The 23,354-nt window shown below is 36.2% G+C and overlaps 2 protein-coding genes across 5 annotated transcripts in view; both read right to left on the bottom strand.

Moving 5' to 3' along the window:
- LOC107718028 (ATP-binding cassette sub-family F member 2-like) overlaps positions 1-3,482 on the bottom strand; it is a 10,718-nt gene extending 7,236 nt beyond the window's left edge. The window contains exons 1-2 of one of the 2 annotated variants that reach the window (XM_016524952.1): positions 3,349-3,482; positions 2,014-2,196 (exon numbers count right to left, since the gene is read on the bottom strand). In XM_016524952.1, coding sequence (XP_016380438.1) covers positions 2,014-2,158 — 145 coding nt within the window. In that variant the 5' untranslated portion in view covers positions 2,159-2,196; positions 3,349-3,482. Of the gene's footprint in view, positions 1-2,013; positions 2,197-3,028; positions 3,104-3,348 lie in introns of those variants that run through there. The other variant, XM_016524951.1, reaches the window with a different exon arrangement.
- A 1,629-nt stretch (positions 3,483-5,111) lies between these two features.
- On the bottom strand, positions 5,112-23,163 carry LOC107718026 (SWI/SNF-related matrix-associated actin-dependent regulator of chromatin subfamily D member 3-like). 3 transcript variants are annotated; one of them, XM_016524949.1, is made up of 14 exons: positions 22,776-23,163; positions 17,789-17,976; positions 15,239-15,331; positions 13,262-13,304; positions 11,752-11,874; positions 11,524-11,646; positions 10,889-10,984; positions 9,001-9,102; positions 7,383-7,544; positions 7,200-7,297; positions 6,625-6,760; positions 6,337-6,459; positions 6,015-6,116; positions 5,112-5,533 (listed from the first exon to the last, which is right to left on the bottom strand). In XM_016524949.1, exons 1-14 carry the CDS (start codon positions 22,785-22,787, stop codon positions 5,480-5,482), a joined length of 1,455 nt encoding a protein of 484 aa, XP_016380435.1. In that variant the 5' UTR covers positions 22,788-23,163; the 3' UTR covers positions 5,112-5,479. The 3 variants fall into 3 exon arrangements, with proteins under 3 accessions (XP_016380435.1, XP_016380434.1, XP_016380436.1); XM_016524948.1 differs by lacking the exon at positions 22,776-23,163 and adding an exon at positions 20,653-20,797; XM_016524950.1 differs by lacking the exons at positions 15,239-15,331; positions 22,776-23,163 and adding an exon at positions 20,653-20,795.
- Positions 23,164-23,354: the final 191 nt, after the last annotated feature.

Raw genomic sequence — 23,354 nt, 5'->3', positions numbered from 1 at the left:
TTTCATAAGCAAAGTCTAGACAGGGTGTAAATGAGAGATTCATTGTGCAGTGTAGAGAGCTTCGTTGATTATAAATGTGAGATCGAGATGAACTAAGATGAGTGACAGCTTTTAATGATTTTTAAGGGAGTTTGTAAATGTGATACTGATTTAATACAATACAGTTCAATAAACAAGAAGTTAATATTAAGTGACTTACATTGTCTGACTATAACACTATTGTCTGATTTTGCTCTATTTCGTCGTCGAAAATAGTTTAAAACAAAGACAGCGGAGCCGCTGCGCATCTCCATTCAAACACAGCGGTGTCTCGTTTATGAATGAATGTGCGTTTCTGAACGAATCTAGTGAGTCAGTGATTCCTGATTACCCATTCATAAAGACAGTCACTTGATTCATTCCTGAATGAATCAGCTGTTCGAATGAATCAATTGAATGAATGATTCAGTGATAAAAATCAGTGACTTACTGCCACCTGCTGGCAGTTTGTTTCATTTTTAAAGTATCTTTTCAGTTATTTAAATCATTTAATATTTCTATATTCAAAATTTTATATTTAAAACATTAATATCATCATGAATTTAATTGCACTCATTCCACTTCTGAGCCTCATTAAATGTCTGAAAGTACACCAAGCCACTTTTGTGTTCTTTTGTGCCACATCTACAAATTAATTTTGTTAATACTGATTTTATTTGATTGGTAACTTATATTCCTTATTCTACTTGTTCTTATTCTGTCGTTTTAATTTAAATTTTTAAAAGCTTATAAAATATTATTTTTTAAAGAATTTGACAAAAGATGACATACTTTTAATAAAGTTAGAGGAGTAGGCATTATTACCTGACCTTTTCTCTGACAAAGACATTGCTACAGAGTAGGGCTGGACAATAATTCAATATCAATATGTATCGCGATATAATTTTTTTTCAATAACGGTGATATGATTTTTAAACACATTTCCGATATTTCGATATACATTACCAGTGTTTCCCATACATTGATTTATTTGTGGCGTTTGACTTCGTTGAATAAACATGAGCACTGCACATTTCAAAATCAAAACGCGGCGCGGGTGTTTTATATGAATGTTTCTCTAAAGAGAACCGACGGTCTTCAGAAAAGTTTCTATGGCATTTTTATTTTATCTGATAAAGTAGCGTTCATGAGAAGAGCTACTTTGATTACAGCCATTACTGGAGAAACCGCTGTTTATACAGCTCTCAAAGCGCCTCCTGCTGTCCGACAATCAGTTTGCATTTTCAATAATAAGCCCGTCTCCAGCAACGTTTTTGTTGTTGCTTCATTTTTTTGTTTTCTGCAGCACTTTTCATACGCTTTATACTGGCTGAAGCACATTTGTTTCAATCTATAAGAATAATCAGCCTACACTACCAGTCAAAGGTTTTTTAACAGTGCGATTTTTTTATTGTTTTTTTAAAGTCTCTTCTTACTTCTTTAAAAATGTAATTTATTGCTGTGATCAAAGCTGAATTTTCATTATATAAAGCCATTTATAATGTTACAAAAGATTTCTATTTCAGATAAATGCTGTTCTTCTGAACTTTCTATTCATCAAAGAAACCTGAAAACATTTTTTTGAGCAGCAAATCAGAATATTAGAATGATTTCTGAAGGATCATGTGACTGGAGTCATGATGCTAAAAATTGAGCTTTTTACCTGTGAAAATCACAGGAATAAATTACATTTTAAAATATTTCCAAATAGAAAACAGTTATTTTAAATAGTAAAAATATTTCATAATGTTACCGTTTTTGCTGTATTTTGGATCAAATAATCTCTTAATCAGTAGAAAATATGGTTAACACCCGGTCATGCATGAAAAAAAATACCGTCATTTACAGTGAAACCGGTATAATTTAGAAAAATACCGTGATATTAATTTTTGGTCATACCGCCCAGCACTAATTATGACACCAAATTTTCAAATGGTATATTTGTTGTTTTGGTGTGAACAGGCCATAAGAGTGCCTTGGAATGGTTCGCCTTACCATTGACCTCAGCCGCTTCATTCTGCAGGATCTCAGGTTTCTCTGCATCACAATCCACTCCATCCTCTGGTTTCTTTGCACGCTGACGAGCTTTGGCTGCTTCTTTTTTCTTTGCCGCCTTCTTTTTTGCTAAATCAGATGGCATTTTAACTGTGAATACCAGGAACAAAACACCTCTGAAACCTGTGGGAGAGAGACAAAAAAAAATTAGTTGGAAGAAAAGATGCTCTCATAGGATTATGGGGGGGGAAACATTACAAAGAACACACTGTTCCCAAACGTACTTCCTGTTCAATCAAAGTTCGATTCGCCTAAAAAAAAAAAAAAAAAAAAAAAACTCATACTTAGTTCACAGGGTTGTTTTAAGTTCTCGTGTTAGCATCCACCGAGCTGCAGGCACCAGAGGTCAGTGGTTCGGCTCGGCTAACGTGGAGTCCGCCAGTACTTTTCCCTGACGCAGTGTAGGCGAGTAACTGCAAGGATGAAGTGATACCGGAACAACAAAGACTTCTCTGCACATTACAGCTATGATATCGCGATGAGTTTTGAAAAAAAATAAAAAAAATAACGGATAATATAGCGAAATATCGAAGCCGCTAAGAATAAAGCGTGTCTGTTAACTCCAAGGCCCGACCAATGAACCACTTCACCAACCATGCTAACTCTAGCCATAAAACACCGGTGTATCCCAGATCACGAGTAAATCTTGCTCCCTGGACATAGAACTGCAGTTTATATCCAAATTTTGATAAGACAAGTAACTTCAGTAAATTAAAGTGGAATCAACCGAAAAAACACGTTTGACTAGTTGAGGAGCGCACGCGAGTCTCTGTTCCCACGAGCTAGCCGGCGAGCTAACAGCCGGTAAAACTAGCCAGTTAATCCAAAAGATGTCCGGAGAACAAAATTACATGAGCAAAAGAGGTATGCGTTTTTGTAGACATCGATCATCACAGGGATAGAGCGTTAACACGAGTAAATAACCAACTTTAGTGGAATTAGGCCGTTGTCTTACCTAGCTCTCTTCCTGATGAAGCGCTAGCACCGGAGAAGCGGTCTCATGGCTCGCGCTACAAGCGGTCAGTGTTGCCAGATTGGACTGAAGATTTCCAGCCCAACAACAGTTTAAAACCCGCCCATTTAAAAAAATACCAGCCTAAAATACATACTGTGATAACTAATACAATAGAACAAACAGAAACCCCTAAACAAATGGGTTAGTGCAAAGGGCATTATTTAGACACACACACGTTAGCTACCTGTATACGTTTTGTTTAATTATCAAACATGACATCAGAATTTTATAGCAGAATAATAGCGTACAAACACGCTTACCTTTTTATAGGGACTTAATGCAGAGAATCTTCGCAGAACTGATGAGAACGTCTCTTGAAATGTTATAGAACAAACTTTGTACAGTCAGAACCAGAGTGATTAATACATCGTTGAGTCAAACTCTGGGGAGGTTTGAAAGTTGCAGAGGTCCAGCCATTTCTGGCCAGGCCAGTTCGCACGTCCATGATGCTGGAGAGTAGCGGTAGTCCCATGCGATTTATAGTCAAAAATATAAACCCGCCAGTTGCATCAAAAACCAGCCCAATGCATTTTTCCCCGGTTAGACATGACCAAAAGGAGCCCAATTGGGCGGGAACCCGCCCAATCTGGCAACACTGCAAGCGGTCTGAGGCGCGTCACCAAAACTGGCACGGCAGCCAATCAGAGGCCGATACATAATAACTCTCCACCCACTTCTTTGCATAGGGAAGAATATCTGGGAGTGTTTTGTTTCACGGTTTAGTCACACACAATGACCTAAAATGAGTAATACTATCAACTAACAATGTGAATCATCCAGAAATTATAATTACAAGGTTATGCTATGCTTATAATTTATAGTGCATTTTTTCCTAGAGGACTCATACCAAAAGTACAATTCTATTACTATTTACCATAGACTGTATCTATTTACTCATGTTTTCGCAAAACCCCATGACTTTTTCATCTATCGAACAAAAAGGTGATTTTTGTTGTTGTTGTTGAACAATTACACCTTTTCAGTGTGTGTAATAAAAGCGAATGAGTTCAATTTATGAATTAATAATTCAGACTGGTTTTGTGAACTGGATCAACGACGATAATGATCATGAATTTGTATTTATTTTATTAATCTTGTTCAAAATGTCCATGACAGACGCACTGCACTTATTTAAATAAAATACATAACACAGTAAGAATGTCTTGTAAAAAGGTAAAGGGTCAATGCCTCTGAATATGAACCAGATTTAGTTCTCATCTGTTACACTTGTGCATCAAAGCACATCTGAGGCCACAGGTATACAAATGCCATCAACTTGTGTGATGGAATATTCAGTAAAATTAAGTAATTTATTGGCATTCACAAAGATGATGTAACCATACTTAACCTTTGGTTAATGCTTCCTGTGCATATCAGTGATTTAATAAGGCAACAACGATCCAAAACATTTCACAATCATGCTAAAAATGAAACTCATAAAAACATGAAAATATTAACATGCAACATGCATTATTGTATTGATCAACACACAATATATTTAGAACATATTTTGTTTTACTTGCATTTAAAGCCTCTGAAAATGAAGATGTTTTCAAACATCTTTTATAAACACTGCTTATGAGCAATACTTTTTGTAGTTTTTAACAATACACAAAAATTGGTATTGTTAACACACAAGTGTTCACAAATCAGAATGATTTACCTTATTGAAGCATTAATGTTTAATTTTCTTTAACATATTAAAATGATGACAATAAATGTCACTTATTGCAAATAAAGTTGGCTGATTTTCATCCAGTGGATTTCTTCATGATATCTTTTACACAGTGCAAATTTAAAGACAGAAAAACAAAGGAGAAAGCTGAAAGCAGAATGTGTTGAAAGAACATGTAGGAAAAACATGACAGATTCAATATCTATACTTACATACTAACATTTAGCATGTCATTAATGGTTAAAAAAATTCCCAGGCAACATAAAGTTTTATTCATTGTATTTTAAGCGGCTTTACTGATAAGATGCGTGTTAAATATCGCATGCGATTTATCGTGCAGCCCTAATTTTCTACCTTTCCAAGTGAGAAGACACACAGTGTATCTGCACTTCATGTGCATCAAAAAACTGATGTAAAAACAATTAAGATAGCTGCTGTATTTGTGTGTTATCAGTGTGAAAGTGGCATTTCCAAGCCACTTTCTTGAATTCATTGTACTGTGAGGTTATATACATTCAACTGTACAGTAAACATACATTAAATAAGAGTACAATTACACTTTCATTGTCCCTCATTGGTTAAAAAATCCGTCCAAACCTCATTCTGAGAAGGGGTCTAATACTTTCATGTCCATGGAAAACTGCCCAGTGTGGATATCACCAGAATAAAAGTGACCAAGCCACAGGTTGTCAACTTATTCTTGAAACTGAGATATTTTAGGTGTTTCGAATTACCAAAGCTTGTTCAAGCTCCTGTCTTCGTTGTTGAATCTACATAAAAGGAAAGAAGCATACATTTGTAAATGAAAAGACCAAGTGAAATGTCCACTTTTGATTTAACATGAAAAAATACAATTTAAAATAACCCTTTTATTGTTTGTTTTTTTAAAGTATAAAATGTAATTTATTCCTGTGATGGCAAAAAAGCTGAATTTTCAGCATCATTACTCTAGTCTTCAGTGTCACATGATCCTTCAGAAATCATTCTAATATGCCAATTTAGTGCTTAAGAAACTTTATTTATTATTACTATTATTATCAATTTTGAAAACAGTTGTGCTGCTTAATGTTTTTGTGGAAACTGATATATTTCCAGGATTCTTTAACGAATGGAAAGTTCAAAAGAACAGCATTTAATTCAAATAAAATCTTTGTAACATTATAAATGTCTTTATTGTTTATTTCTTTCAAATAATTCTTACTGACCCCAAACATTTGTCGCTAACACGATTCATTTGCATGTGCCCCTCACCTTGCAATAGAAATAGCGGCTGACAGCTTCCTGAGACCAGGGCTGATTATAAAACTCTGCTCTTCTCTCTTCCTCTGGATTTCCTACTGTATCTGTCATCAGCTGTAACCACAAAATCCAGTCCAGTTCAAAACGGAAGAAAAGACAATTTCTCTAAAAGCAGTTACATCCTTTCGACCACTAGGTAGAGACACTGTTTCAAAAATGTTTAAAGTTTAAACCTTGTTTTGACATACATTAAGTGTGCAAAATGGTTTGATATTTGGTATAATAATACTGTATATGACTATGATTTTGAGCTGTACACAGAGTTTAGATTCACCTTAAGGTCCCGGTTCTGGGAACAGATCCAGTCCTGGATGTAGCCCTTGGGGTCCCTGGAGAAGCTAAGCATAAAATCTCTTTGGATCTTCAGTTGGTTGATCGACTCGATAGTTTCATGGATCTAAAGAATAAATGAAAATGTGATTGTTAAGAGAACACCAAATGTACAACCAGAACTTAATAGTTATGCATAGGGTTTAAATTAAGTTAAATAAAACAGCACCTAGATATTCAATAATTCTTGTCCAGATGGCTTTCACATATTAATGATAAAGCTCTTTCTGACCTTGTTGTCCAGGGATGCAATCTCATGCTGATTGGCTGTGGACAGCAGGAATCCATTCATCTGACTCTTAAGAGGATCATCAACTTCAACATCAATGTCATAGCATGCTGTCTTCTTCTGGTCATTTGCATCCACGCTGATCAAATTAAAATTGAAAAAGGCATTTAAAAGAACAGTTTATCTGAAAGTAAAAATTCCGTTCTTAGTTACTCACCCTCATGCCATTGTATAGCTATATGCTGTTGTTTTTTCAGTGTAAAACACGATAATACATGACAACCTATAATGCTTTTTGTAGCGTCACGCTATGAATCAATTCAAATAATCTTTAAAAAATGATATTTTTGTGTAGAGTATTACATAAAAAATAATATTATACAGGTTTGGAACAATATGGGGGTGAGTAAATCACAAAATTGACATTTTGGGTGAATTATCCCTTTAAATTGTAAACAAAAACAGGCCCCTTAAAGGTCCATTTGTGTCAAAGGACTTAAAAAACTGCTATAGATCAAATGATTTTAAGTTTGAGGATACAATAAATGGAGAAACATTCTGAATTTATGACCACTTACCTGATAATATGATTGATCACAATAGGATCAGGCGGCAGCAGTAGGTTAGTTAGTCGCTGGGGGATCTCACAAAACTTCAGACGAGGACAGTCAAAGATCTGAGAAAAAAATGTGTTTGCTATCAGGCAAAATGTTAACACCAAAATGAAGAAAGTATTTTATATGACAGAAGTATGGCAGTACCTGCTGGAAATATTTATCACAGTTGATGTACTCCTTTTCATGAGAATCCTGTAGCTTGTTGGTCTTGACGTACTGCCATAAAGCCTGGATGATGCAGGAGCGGGTCTGGGTGTGGATGCCAAGGAGACGTGCAAGACGAGGATCCAACTTAAACTGAGGAGGCTGAAATACACAATGAATAAAGAAATTAAAGACAAATTCCGAAATGTATAACAGAACTATACCTTTATAAAATATTCACAAATTTAGTAAATTACCCTACTACAATTTACATTCAGTATACTTGAATAGTTGACATAACAACGTCTATGAACTTCATTCAACAGCAAGGGTTTAGTTTAAACTTTACACTACCATTTCAAAGTTTGCCATCAGTAAGACCTTATTACTTATATTCAACAAGGATGAATTCAATTGACTTTAAAGACATTTATAATCTCAGAAAAGATTTCTATTTTAAATAAATGCTGTTCTTTTGAACTTTCTATTTTATCAAAGGATCTTGGTTTCCACAAAAACATTAAGCAGCACAGCTGTTTTTAACTTTGATAATGATATGAAATGTTTCTTGAGCACCAAATCAGAATGATTTCTGAAGGATCGTGTGACACTGAAGACTTGAGTAATGGATGCTGAAAATTCAGCTTTACCATTACAGGAATAAATTATATTTTAAAACATATAAAATAGAAAACACACTGTAAAAAGGATTTTTTTTCATTAAACTTTTAAATGGCAGCGTAACAGTATAAAGTGTACATCTTAGCTCCTGTAAATGGTCACCATTTCTACAATATTTATCACCATTTTTAATCACTTTTCTGCCTTTGCTAATTTATTTAAATGCTTCTCTGGCATGATTAATTAATGTAAAAAAATATGACTTCAATTTAATCTCACAAAAACTTGATGTATAATAATTATTATACTTATAAAAGATTAAAAAATTTTTTAACTAGTTCTAGGTGGATATAGCATGTCGTTTATCTGGATACTGCTAAAACTACTTGACATTTAATCTGTTTCATTGTCTCTTTTTCTACATTTTAATCTCCATTGTTTAAAAACAAAGCTTTAGTTTTCTGACAAATCAAGCCTCTTCCCACCAGGTTGTAGTTAGCAATGTGAAAATTGCTGCAATTAAAAGAGTCATTTAGTCACTAGCCATAGCTACTTTGGTGAATAGAGAAGGGCAATCAAACTTTTAGAGATTAATGACTTGACTATAGCTTTTAATTACAGTGCTTTTCAAGATGGATAATACAATTAAGCTAAAGCTATCATTATGCAGATGAATTTCTAATTGGCCATTTCTAATTCTCAACACATTTATTTGGTGGTATACATTTTGTACAATAATTAATGCAATACATTTTATTTAGCTCCAAACTTAATCGTTTAAAAAATCAATATCTTAAAACTAAAACTTTATTTCTAGGTCTAGATTGGATTTTGAATCTCAGATTTTCAGACTTTTAGAGCCCATAGTCGATTTTTCATATAGTTATCATTTAAAGAGTTTGACGTCATGCCCATAAACCTGCTACAGCATACAAACTGTCCACTGGTAATCCATCAACCGTAATCTCTAATTATAATCCGGCATTCCTGCACGCACCTGGTAATCCAGCATGAGTAAGAGGGTACAGCGCACATTCACATCGCCAGGCCTCTTCACCTGGAAGCCATCGGTCTCCTGGGTCGTCGGAGTGCGGTGCCACTGTTAGGATGAAACACAAACTCAGTCTAAACACCAGGCAGATAATATAAAACTGCTGCATGAGAAGTATACAGCAATTTCAAACCAGATTTTGATATATTCTGAAGAAAATCTGAGCAGTGTTTGTCTGTGTCGAGGGTGTTTGTCAGGGCAGGCAGTTGCTAAGATGTTCTTAGTGGTTGTTAGAGTGTTGCTATGGTGTTTAGAGTGTTTTTTAGCAGGTTGCTATGCATTTACTAGTTGGTTGCTAAACTATTCTGGCTGGTTTTCAGGTAGTCACTTTCTAGCCTCCAAGTCTCTATGATATTCTGGTTCCTAGATATTGTTGGGTCCTTTACTTAATGTAAAGGTCTATTCACACAAAGATTGATAACTATAAAGACAACTATAACGATAACTATATTAGTGCCCACACTGATGCACAATAACATTATTTTTATTCTAAGCGAGCGCTGCAGTTTTGCTGTATGCCGCTTTAAATGCTCAAGCTCTTTAAAGCATGACTGATTTTCTGTCAATGTGTTTATCCTTAATCAGCTGGAAAAAATATTTGGAAAGTGATTCCAATGATATTGTTCCTCTGCGCCATTATCGCTATAGTTGTGCTATTCATTTAAATGTAGAACAATTTTTAAAACGACATATTTAGCATTATAGTTTTCATCCTTGGTGTGAAAGGGCCTTAACTCGATGGGATTTTTTGACTGATTTATTGACCACAAAGTGAAAATTTTCTCAAAAAGCAGCACCCCCCCACCCCCTGTATTAACTATGGACTGCTTATGTGCTGTTTATACATGGAGGATACATTCAAACATGTGAGTGAATAAAATGATTAGGCTCTTTATGCGATCTCACTTGCATTTTCCCTAAACCATCACATGTTTCAGCGCTATCTGAAAGAGACAACATAATGCCAGTGACTCACAGCTCAACTCAATTAGCTTTGCTTGATATTGGAGGGTTTTTTCAATGCCATCTTTCTCCGCAGGTAAATCACTCTTTTTATCGCACGCCTCAATCTGGTGTGTGTAGTGATGAAAACCCACAGTCACCAAGGACAATTTAAAAAGCTGCTGAATGAATAAACCCAAATGCGGCGCGTTCAGCCAGTTCCAATGGGCCGGAGGCATAAGGGTCACTCCTTGAGAGCTGCAGCCCACTTCTGTGTATCTGCATTCCCAAGACTTCAATGTCCCTAACAATGTGCATAAATATTAAGTGCGCGAGGCAGCTGGGAAGGTTCCCTTGTGTAATGTAAATGCCTGTGTGTCTGAATAGCACCTGTGCACAATGGTTCCTCCACTAAAATAGAGTAAAACGCACTCTCTGAATACAAAGACTCTCAGTTCAGGGTGCTGTGAAAGGTTTTATAAGTGTTTGTCTTCAGAAATCCATTTCTTTTCTCCCGTTAATGCTGCCCAAAGCTCTGTGCTGGCTGCACTGTCATCGCTCCACAGTGTCATGGGCAACTTCCTTATGTAGCATGTTACTATGGAAACCACAAAGATATGTCTTACTTGAAGTATGGTTAACTGAACTTTTCATTATGACATTGACGTTTCTACTGAGTTCCAATCCAATCTGTCACACAGTAGAGGCCAAGAGATTCTTGTGGACATGTACTTGAATGCGACATAATTTCGCCCTGTGTGACTGTCCTGAATTGCAAAGAGGACTCTTGAGATTCACCCATATTAATTGCTTCCAACTTTTGTAAAGAATGAATATTGAATATGGTTTAGCAATGTTTTTATTGCCGTATGTCGAGTGAGTTAATGCTTACCTCCACTAAGTGGTTGTCAGGGCCATACAGATCCTTATCCAGCTCAATAACAAGGCTCTTAAAGAAAGACGAAAACTTCCTCTTTTGTTTTCCAGGCTAAAGCGCACAGGGAATAAAAGACAAAGCTTAAAAAAGGAGACTTGCAAATTGAATGAAGCCAAACAAACATTAGCATTGACAGAATAGTACCTTCAAAAAAATAAAAACGTTCAATTAGCTTAATTAAATTGTTCTATGCAATTAAATTAAGCTTTTTAAAGAGAAAAAAAATTGATTTGAATGGATTTGTTCTAGCCTACCAACCTAAACACATTTTGTTACATCTGCTTGATGCAATGAAAAGGACTTAAGTTGGATTCAGTTATGGTCAATGGAAATTATTCATGCGTGGATTAAATAAACTTCCATTAAACAAATGTCAACTGATTGTGCGCAATGAAATTAAGCTGTGGGGGAAAAAATGGTCAGGAATTGTTACATTTGCTCATTTTATTAAACTAAATTGAACAAGTGGCAAAAATAATATTTTGACTAATACATAATAATATAATATAATAACAATGGTCATGGCAAATTAATTCAATGCTGCATTATAGAACAGATGGTAAGATTATGAATGCAAACTCAGTGCTTACATCATCCAACAATTTGCCCTCTACACGCAGCTCCCAGGATGCAATGCTGCCCTCAGAGTCCTCTGCGTCAGGTTTGGCAGGGTTGAAAGTGTTTGAAATGTACAATCGTAGTTTCCGCTTTTGCTTTAAGAGAAGAGACAGTTTGAGCTGTACCCACATTTTCCATATTATTGCTAACTATGCTAACTATATCTCACTGAAATGTGTACTCTAACTGCAATCACATACCTTCATTGGTCTTTTGAGGGCTTCTTGTATATCCACTCTCTTCCTCATAATGGTTTGGTCAAGTTTGCGCTCAAAAGCCAGGAGGTCCATGTACGCCTGGGACTCTGGCACCAGTTCACGGATCTAATGAAAAGGCATTGTGCACAAGTAATTCTGCAATCAGGTCTAGTAACAATTAAAGGCATCATTCATTGTAAGATGTTTTCAAAGCAGTTTGATGATATTTTACACGTATAGTCTATTATACAGTCTAAAGATTTTCCCTGTAACTTTCTCATTTATTATCAATTTTGTGGTGCTAAAAATTAGGTCTCTGATTTTCAACTGCTTTTGTTTCAGGACCCATATTTTATTGGACATAAACATTCTTTATTATACAATAATACATCAAAAAAAGCAAGATTATATAACTATAACATAAATCAATTTTATAAATGCAATTCAGTATAAATTACTAAATTAAATTATTATATTTATATAATTAATTATTTATAATAAATACTACCATTAAGTCCAACAATATGAAAATTATTAACATAAGGCTGTCAATTCAGAATTTTGGTTTATTCATACATTTTTAATTTCAATTGTTTCATGCTCTTGGCAGATGAAAATCCACTTCCTAAAACACATTGTTGTTGTCACAAACCATTTTTATCCACAATGCAAGTGAACCCATATTTAATGTAATCTTATGATGATAATATGAAAGGTAAAACTCCATGAAAACAGTAATTATTCATATTCTGACAATTAATCAATTTGTTGTAATATGGGCCTAGACTATTGGTAAATGTAGACATTTACCACTAGTCTAGGCCCATATTACAACCAAACCAAGTCAATTAGTACTTGCAAAATGATTGAATATGAAACCATTACGAGATTTCACCAGGCATTCGGACTACTTTACTAAGTCAATGACTGATTCTGATTCTCGTTTGTGACTTGTTACTGAAACAAATCATGTATTTCCTTCCAAAATTGTAACCTTATGCTCTCCTGATTTTCACAGTGTTGCATCATTCTCTCCTCCCCATGTGACCTCCAGCATTTTACAAACCTCATCATAATGAATTAACTCTTTTTGGTTTGCCTGTAAAAAAAACAACAACAAAGACTTTGGGAGGATTAGCCATTTCAAGCACCCACATCCTCTCCAGTTCCTGCTATTGTGGCGTATTACTGTGTCACATCCCAATGGAGACATTTTACCAAATCAGTCGTGTGCCTGCACTCATCCCACCTCTCCATGCAACCACACTCCATCACATTCCTTGGGAATCAAACCCTTTTCCACCAACAGAAAAAAACAAATACACAAGATCAGTCTTCGTGACAAATTGGATCCCTCTTGCCCATTCCTTTCACTTTTTTTTGCCCACGGAAAAAAGAAACCAGCACAATTACCTGTACCGTGTGATCACTCTTGACTTGGCACTGAAAATTACGACATGAATAAACAAACAAACACAGACAAACAGATAAAAGCCATTGTGATGGACCTCACCCTCTGAGGGAGAATCTTGTCTGCCATTTTTCTTCTCTTGGCACTATGGATGGGGGAAAACAGAGAGAGAGAAAGAAAGAAAGAAAGAGAGAGAGAGAGAGGGAAAGCGTGTTACTATGGTGACTGATAGCAAAGTCCACAGGCCATCTGCTGAATAACTGGGACCCATCCAGACGTTTTTCCAGCTGTGTGTGTTTGTTTGTGTGTATGTGTGTGTGATCAGAGAGAGAGTATAAGAGCGAGAAAAGGACAAAAAGAGGTTGAAAATAACACTTAATCATGATTATGAATGCGTAAATATTCATTTTTGCACATTTTGTGGCTGTATGTCTAGGAGAGTTGCCTTGTTGCTTTCACATCTGGCTGTCTCAGTTATTGTAAAGGGCTGTTCACACAGGACACGATCTTGCAATCAAACTGCAAGCCATAGTTAACATTGTAAAATTGTTTGTCATTTTTATAGAAGGGGACAGTAAAAATGGTACAATAAAAACCTGTTAACTGTAAGTTATTTTACCACATACAGTGAAAACTGGCTTAATGTAGAATTTTATGTACTTTTACTGTAAATGTCTGTCAAGTTTTTTGCTTTTTTGGAAGTAAAAACTATAAATTACTACATAATTTACAGTGAAAAAACAGTAAGAGGACACATCATATTATATTGAATTTTGTTTCTTCTTCTTTTATTGTCCATAATGCATATTAGGGTGATTTGTGTTATTTTATGTTATTTAGTTAATGTTTATTGCATTATTCTATCGTCATGTGTGCTACCCTGATGATGTTTTGCCTTTGTTCGTATGACCCTGTACACAGTGTTTTGGCCTTGTGGCTCTCTGTTTTACCACCTTTATCATGGTGGTTATCAGTACATTTTAGGGTACATTTTAGTTGAAATAGCTATGTTTTTTAACATTATATCACTTAATCAAACATAGGGTTTTAAGTTGTAAAATATACAGATAACAATATGCCAGCCTGTAACACTGTCCCCATATTTTTTACAGTGAATATCTGGCAACCACAGCTGACATTTTTATTGTTAATGTAATGGATTTTTTCTTACAGTGTAGAAAATAAATTAAAAACCAGCTCTGATCAACAAGAACATCTTCTGTTTGTGTGCAGCCCATAACATTTGTGAAAAACAGATCTTTGTGGTCCAAATGTGTGAAAATACAGACTTCTAAAATGGGTCCCAGCATCAATTTGGACCACAAAAATTGAGTTGCATCCAACTGCTGTTTTCAGAAAGGCAATCCTAATTTCTCATTTCTCTTCTATCCCCAGACATGATGCATATATTTCGTTAGTGCAGAAAAGTTTTTCCACAGACAAACATGCCACACGCCTATGGACACCGAGAGCTCCTCAGGTCCAGAGCTGTGGAGCACATGACCCTGTCGGAGCAGGAAATGTCTGTCCACATTCACATCCACTTCCCTCTGGAGTATAAACTTTCTCATAGTCCGACTCGTCCACCCTAAGCCACACTGCTCCTCCGGGAGAAGCTGAGAAACAGAGACTGAGATGGGTGGGGGTGTGAGAGTGAATGCCTCGACACTCGTCACGTATTCTTGATCTAAAATGAATAATTAATGCATTCAGGTGAATTAAATGAGCGTTTACTGAACGTAGGTCAACTATAAGAGAGAAAAAACATTCTGAATTAACACAAACGGCATGACAGAAGAGTCATGCAGCCCACACACAGCTAACTGACCGCAACCGCATGTTCTACTTCACATGCACTGCAACAGGACATTCATTCTCAGGTCATGTTGACTATTGAGTTCATTTAGTAAATGTACATTTTTATTTGTTTTTACTTTATTTTAATCTGTTACCTTAAGTGCACACATGCATTTGGGGAAATATGCTTCAGTCAAGTTTGAAGCTGCAAACGGGAACAAACCAATCAGGCAGGGACATCACAAAATGTCAAACTAACATGCAGCAGAATAAACAGCCTACTTGAAGGATCCAATTGAAGGATCTGATTGGGCGTCTCTCATGTCCATCTGTCTTGCAGATATCTCATTTGTTGCTGGAAATCCAAGTGGTTTCCTATAGGTTGATTTGGGGTACCTCTAGTTAGTTATTTAAACAGAATTTTTCAGTAACAGCCGATATTGTACACACATACGTATATATAGGCAATATCTGCAAATATGTATATACACTAATCTTTAAAGGTTTGGGGTCAGTAAGATTTTAATATTTTTTAGAAAATAATAATTTTATTCAGCAAGGACGCAAAAGTGACAGTAAGTTCATCAAAGAATCCTGAAAAATCTATTAGAGTTTCTACAAAAAAATATTAAGCAGCATAACTGTTTTCACCATTGAAAGTAATAGGAAACGTTTTTGACCACCAAATCAGCATATTAGAATGATTTCTGAAGGATCATGTGACTCTGAAGACTGGCTGCTGAAAATTCAGCTTTGCATCACAGAAATAAATGACATTTATATATATATATATAAAACAGATTGTAATAGTATTTTTTACAATATTACTGTTTTTACTGTATTTTGAACAAATGAATTCAGCCTACATTTAAATGGCCTTTATGGTCTTCTAATGTGCACTTAAATTAATTCTGTAAAAACACTAATAATTTAATAAGAGTAATCTTTATACTATTCTCAAAATGAATATCTATTGTTCATACTGTACACTATAATGTTTTGATGCCTAAACTACCCATACAATGTATTTTTGGCTATTGCTACAAATATACCCCAGCGACTTAAGACTTAAGGTTTTGTGGTCCAGGGTAACATTTGTGAAATGTTTTAATGTTTTATTTTTTTAATTTATGTAGACAAAATTGTATAGATTAGGCATATTTTTAGATTTAATAAGGGACTTTTATTGGTTATTTGCCATGACACAGAAATAATTCTCGGCTTATTTGCATTGGGCAAAATGTTAATATCGGTGCATTAAGCAGTATTGCAAGATGATGAAATTCTGGCCAAGAATGTACTGGGATAAATGTTTTGTATTTTGATAATCCAGGTCTAACATTTGTTAAACAAATTGAATTTTCTAGCAAGATCTGTTGAATTCAGTAAGCTGCCCCTCAGTAATCACAACTGACACTCTTACAAGCATATACAGTTGAAATGAAAATGCAAGGACAAATACAGTGCAAACAACAAGACCTGAAAAAACTAACAGCAAATTCCAAACATCACTTTCACGCCCTTGGGAAGGGAATGCTATTAGCAGGGTTGTTTCAAATGAAAATGAGCAATGGAATCCCTTCGTGAAGGTCCTTTCCGCAAGGCTGTTAGCGAAGTCGATCGTGCAATCGTGACTTTAAGTACACAATTTTGCCATTTGTGAGCACATGATCTGTATGTAAAATGTTTTGGAAACAAATGCCAAACAGACAGCAATGTGAATCAAAAAGATTCAATATCTGACACTAGGTCTTAGCAGCTACATCAATAGCTATACACAAGAGTTTTAAAGTCAAGCTAATAGTCCAGTTCTGAAAATCAAGTGTCAGTGACATTTCCAAGTACAGGCTGTACCAAAATGGACACATACAGTATGAGACCGTAATGACCTGCAGAAATTCAGCATCCTCACTTCAAGTCTTCAACACTTCTGAGTAGGAAGGGCACAGTGATACTCTCTTGTGAAAGGCAATATCTGTGCCTAAGTGATTACCTGTTGCGCTATTAATATGCTCCAAGAATTATTTTGGCATTTAATAGCGATCAAATGGTTGCTGTCTAAAGATAGAGCACCTGCACTAGCCAAACATAAGATATTTCAGTCACTAGAGAGTGCTATACTTGGCAAAAGCTTGATGGCAAAAAGACTACAAACCTTAAAGGGATAGTTCACCCAAAAATGAAAATTTGATGTTTATCTGCTTACCCCCAGGTAGGCCTGTCGCAATAATAAATATATCGACTTATCGTGCAATATATGTACATGACCTCAATAATTTTTGGTGACGCAATATATCGCACATTATATTTACTTAAAAATTAATGTCACCGTGTTTTTTACATTCCACTTGCGCTTGTGTCTTTTACAGCTTCTCGTACATAACGTGATGTAGTCATGAGGTGCTAGTTCAAATTTAAAAAATGCTTCTGCAGAAAAAGTTACATCTGTAGATATGGTCTTGTTTAGGGATCTGTGCCTTTGTGCATACGGACATCTGACTGCTAAGTAGTGATTGTGTTTTTCAGCAATAGTGTGCACCCTTAATTTACAGAGAAAAGAAGGTCAGGGAAAAATCTAGATGGAAAAAAGTTCTTTGTGCATTTTTCTTTTTTTCTACTTGTTACTTTGCACTTTTTGTTAAAAAATTTTTATTTACTATTTATTCAGGTTTTGTAAGATATCTAATATTTTGATACTTAATTTCCATGATTTAAATCAGTGTTTCTCAACCCTGGTTCAAAACCAATAAGCCCAGTTTGCCCACATGAAAGGCTCTTGGAATACATGTTTATTATTTCTCATCAGTTGTGTGCAGAAAAAGTGCCACTCACTTTCTGGGACGGTTCTGGATGGGGGGAGGTTGCACTGGCTGGGTTGGGGCAGGACGTTTTCGGTTGGGGTCTAGGCCTGGGTTAGGCATCCCTGGTCGAATTGGTGGTGTTCCTCCATATGGAGGTCCAGGAGGCCCCATGGGAGCGCCTTGATGGGGCATCCGTGCCCCTGAGGTCATCCCTGGACGCTGTGGAGATGAGAAAAATGTAGACTAAAGGTCAGATACCAACACATTTCTTTGTTGAACTCATTTGACATTTTATACGATGTTATCTGTCTGACACACAATACATATGAAAATACATGCATATATTTGTATATGCATATTCATCAAAGTTGTAGCTTTTAAATCAATTACAGCAAGCTGACATAATGCACAAAGACCCTTTTGAGCTAAGGCACTATAGGGCGCTGTTATGAGCTCCTCCTCCAGTATGTGAAGCAGAATTAGGCCAGGGCCTCTCGCACCTGTGCCTGTCACTTCAGAAGCGACAGCTGCTCGCCCTCTACTGAAACACAGAGGTGCTGGGTAAGTCAGCCTAATGCAGTCTAAATGACAACTGTGCAAACTGTGATGTCAAATAACGTCTCATTTCATCTAGTCCACATACATTGTGCTTTCTGGAATTGGAAATGTATTTTTTGGGGAATTTCATTTCCATTTTTTCGATATAATTCTGGATTGATTTGTATTGTGAAACCGCTATATGAATAACTCTGAATGGAATAGATTTTTTTTTTTTTTAATTGAACATTAGCAATGCAATACAGCATTTATTATTCTAGGTTATTGTTAATACATCTACAAACACAAATACATTCACATTTTTTGCATAAATTTATATAAAGTATATTCAATAAGAGAATTTCATTTAATTTAGTGATACAAACATTAGTTAACATAAAAGCAACATTATATTTATAAATTAACATTAACAGATTAATAAATGTGAATGTGAAAAGTGCTATATATAAATTGAATGGAGTTACTTTTTTTAAATTTAATATAGCAATATTCAATTAATCAACAGTAGTTAATGCAATAGCTAAAATTAAATATAAACAATACATTTATAGCATTTATTATTGTAGGTTATTGTTCATTTCTACATACAGATACATTTACATTTTTGCATGCATATACATTATATTTCATAATTTAATATATTGATACAAATATTAATTGACAGAAACAGTAGTATATTTATACATTAACATTCAAATTGATTAATAAATACTGTTAAAAAGTTGTTTATTGTTAGTTCACAACACCTAAAGCATTTATTAATGTTAAAAAATTGAATCACATCGTAAAGTGTTACTCCACTGAAGAGCAATATCGTCTTTAGGTTTTTGTCCTGTTATTATTTCTCAATGCAGTTTGTGTGCTGCAGAGGAGATTTGAGGTCTGTTGTTCATGACTCATAATGGCAGAGTCACAAAGTCCCTGTGACTCTCTGGATGTGCACCAAAGTTGTGGAAACATCCAGAATGTGAGCCAACGTCCCCAGCTCCAGTCCTCCCTCCAGTGCGGGTACAGTACATCTCTGCCAGAGATGCTCCCGTATGGTGCTGTGACCCTCACGACCCGATCATCGCTTCCCAAAGTAGGCCAAGCTCCAGAGGTGTCCAGGCCTGCTCCAATCTCAGAACATCTGAGTGAGGAGGCAGTGGGTTGTGAACATGTGGACGCTGCGGGAACCGGTGCAGGTCTCTGCACGCCTCTGCCAATCCTTGGCTCTCAAGGTCGCTATGGAGGTGTTCAGGGCACAGGAGGAGGCCGCAGCACTGGACTATCACACAGGATAGGTTTCTCAACAATTTCTCAGTACTGCTGTGCCAGACATATACTACATATCTGTTCAGAGATACCAATTTTGTAGATACCAATATTATTGTCCTCAGATCAATCACAATGTGAATCTTTATTAATGGAGAACAAAATCAGAGGGTTTGAGATTTTTAACCTTCACCACATGTCTTAAGGCCAGCTTTGCAAGTTTGTAGTACAACATGTTAAATAATGAAAATGTATTTAACAGGTTAGAATGGTTATAACATTTGAAATAAATAAATAAAATAATTGTACATGGTCTGTTAGCAATCATAGGCCGAGTGATCTCTCATTTATAAACCATGGAGAAGTTTGTGATCTCCAGTAAACACTCATGAAGAGTCTGCATTCAACCCCAATCCATCAATTTATGAAATATCTATACTTTCATATACATGAATAGCCCTTTCTGGAATAATATTTCCAGTGTAAGTGCTTTGTTAAATAATACATGGCAAAAGCAAAGCTAATTGAGGGTTAGGATGTCTTGAAGGTTGTGTTTTAGCAAAGAAGCCTTTAGAAACAATACCTTTTATTTGGTCTGATATCAAATAGCATTAGAAAATAGTTGCACAACCACCAAAAGTTCTCAAAAGTCTCCATGAACCTTTCATCTGTCCATATTTTTATGCCGTAAAAAACCCTGAAACACATACAATCAAGTTTGCTTCCACTACATTTTCACGACTGAATAAAATACCACAGCAGGATTTTTTTTTATGTGTGATCTACTCTTAGGGTGCTCCTGCTACACACCCTCCTCTGCCTGCACACACACCAAAAGAGCATCCTCTGTTTCAAACTAGTACTCGTCCCTCAAAATACAAGTATCTCTCACACTTCCAGTACCGGAGTTTCTCTTTCCTTATCCTCCTCCATATGTTAAAGACAATAACCTTTCACCCTTTCTCCTACACGTTTTATCATATAGAAATAAACGGATATAACACCCGCTGCATCTGATTTTTCCCGTGAGCAGAGCCATTGACACGCTTCCACATGCACAAACACGCTCGCTCTCTCACTCACCACTCCATGGACGAGAAACTCAAACAGTTTACTCTTGGTGGCTTTACGAGCTCCTCCGGCAGAATCCTCCATGTCCATTTATAAAACCCCCAGTCTCTCTTTTGTTCCCTCTATTTCCCGGGTACCTCTGCCTCTGTATGCGTCCCTCACTTTCCCTCTCCTCCAAAAGAGAGTGCTCCCTCCCTCCTTCTCTGCACTCTGACGTTCCTTTTCTCCACTCTCTCTCTTTTTAAAGCGTGTCAGTGTGTGGCCAGAGTCGAGTCTCTCTCTCTCTCTCTCTCTGTTTTAGTGTAGCTTCCCTCACAGACTGTGGGTTGGGAAGGATGGGGGTCTGTGAAGGGGGCTGTCGCTGGACCACCGATGTGTAGTGGAATGCTGCTGAAAGTAGCAACACGGCAAGCAGGACTATAAAAACGCAGACATGGTGCTGTTCCAATAGGCGGTTATGTGGCGGTAAATTATCCTTTTGCTCTCACAGCTGGTTATTAAGTTTGAGAATTATATCAGGGTAAAGTGTGAATGACTAACACTAGGGAAACTCTGAAGGAATGTTTCTACCGGCAGGATTCTGAAGAAGTGTCTGTGAATTGCCATAATGGGTCCACTCAGATTATGCCTCAAGAGTTTGTCAGTAAGCAATTAAAGGGATAGTTCACCCAAAAATGAAAATTCTGTCATTTTTTACCCACCCTCATGTCATTCCAAATCTGACTTTCTTTCTTCAGTGGAACACAAAAGATATTTAGAAGAATTTGAGATCCAAACAACATTGGACCCACTAATTTTCATTGCTCAATAGTATTGACAAAAAAAAAAAAAAAAAAAAAAAAAAGTAAATGATTTGTGATGAATTAACTATCACTTTAATGAAAGCACATTTTTGGACTTTCAGAGGCAGGTGGATGTAAACATGATGTTAAATCTTTCAGATGATCCAAACATTAATAGGATGAGATATTATTGCATGACTACAAATGACTACAATGTTTGGCAACTTATATATCTTCTTTTTTCAAAGATTGGTTCAAAGTTCAGGGACAAGCTGTTGGGAAAAAAGTTGGTAAATCTTCGTTAATCATTAAAATGCAATTTGTAAAAATCTCCACAATTAAAAAAAATTATAATTACAATAAAAATATTCAATAATAAAAATATCAAAATATGATTTTGTATTTTCAATTATTATTTATATATTGACATAATAAGCATTGTACTGATTTACAAAACATTTCATGTTGATTGAACCAACTAAGCACATTAAAAATATATAAAAATAAAGAAGAGGAAAAATCTCTTCCAATAGTAGAAGACCCCCTTTAAGGACCCCCATAAAAGCTAATACTGGAGGGTGGCAATGTCCCACTCAATCATGTCCCACTCAGTCAGAGTGAAGGGGGTACTGGGGGGGCACACGCAGGTTTTGGGAAGACGTGAGCTCGATTATCCATGTGTACAGGTGTTAATGACCGTGGATGTGTTAATGAACTTTACATTTTTTGTGCTGTTAGATTCATATTTTCTAGTCCAACGCACATTATAAGATCTCTTTATGAGAAAAGCACACTGCCTAGCCTAGTATTTGTGGTAAAGGAGTAAATGTGATGTGGTATTGCTGAATGGATAGGCCTCCACTGGAATTACAAACTTCAGTATTGCAAACAACACAGTCTGGAAGCACAGACACAATGCAGAGCAGATGTTGGGCTCAACGAGGATGTTCATCAGCAGTGCCATATAAGTTACAAGATACATCAGCATTAACGCAGCTGAAAGAAGTTTTGAGACAGACTATGTTGGTTATAACCAGACATGGTATTTCTGAGCTATACAAAACTGTGTAGTCATATGGAGGCAAAAAAGATGAAGCATTCCTAACAAATAACTGAATGACATGAGTAATAGTTCAATTGACAGGTGTCAATCAAGCGCGCAGGATTGTTTATAGTCTAATAAAATGGTCAATTAGTATCAATGCATGAAAACAGCCAAATTACAATAGTATACTCGTCTGAATAGAACTCTCGTGCTAAACAGAAACGCTTTGAAATAATAAATGCTGAAAACGCATTTGCGGTATAGACTGAAGCGGATAATGACGCGATGCGATGGCGTTGCATTCCTACCTTTCTTTCCATTGCTGCAAGTTTGATGCTCTCAGTTCAGCTGAAGAGCCGAAACCCCCGAATTACACGCGGTGGATGTCCGGCAACTTCTTCGTTGTTCCAGACAGATTCTCGGCTACTCCCCCCTCCCCTGGGAATGAGAGCTGGATGGAGGGATGCTGGCGAGGAAGGCCCCGTGTCTGTGATTTCAGTCGGGCTCTGGCGGCGGTGAGTGCGGCAGGCGCAGGGGCGCAGGCGCGGGATTCGTCGGACACAAGCGATTCAATGAAGGATTAAGGGAACGTCGTCAAACTACAGAAAATGAAAGCAATCTGTGCATTTCGGTCACATTGCTGTTAAACGCACTTCATCATATTAACCATAAGGGACATTTTCGCTACTCGCCACGATAATTAAAACGTACACTGCAACAAAGGAGAAATTTTCCTAACTACAAGGATTTTAGTGAGTTTTAAATTTGAAACGATGCCTACTCTACTCCGCATTCATACCGACTTTTACATATATTTAATATTTACATACATATTTACACTCGCCATACACATATACGCATATTTAGTGGACCCAAAGCTATTTGGA

Source organism: Sinocyclocheilus rhinocerous, unplaced genomic scaffold (assembly GCF_001515625.1).
Source record: "Sinocyclocheilus rhinocerous isolate Xijiao unplaced genomic scaffold, SAMN03320098_v1.1 scaffold2258, whole genome shotgun sequence".
Classification (NCBI taxonomy): domain Eukaryota; kingdom Metazoa; phylum Chordata; class Actinopteri; order Cypriniformes; family Cyprinidae; genus Sinocyclocheilus; species Sinocyclocheilus rhinocerous.
Note: the sequence above shows the minus strand (reverse complement) of the source record. Positions and strands in the feature narration are given on the sequence as shown.

Coding starts and splice junctions, on each gene's coding strand:
- LOC107718026 (XM_016524948.1), bottom strand. CDS start 20,730: ATGGACATGGAGGATTCTGCCGGAGGAGCTCGTAAAGCCACCAAGAGT. Junction 11,875..13,261: donor ACAAGATTCTCCCTCAGAGG/GTGAGGTCCATC, acceptor CCTTTTCATTAG/ATCCGTGAACTGGTGCCAGA. Junction 10,985..11,523: donor AGGGCAAATTGTTGGATGAT/GTAAGCACTGAG, acceptor TGTGCGCTTTAG/CCTGGAAAACAAAAGAGGAA.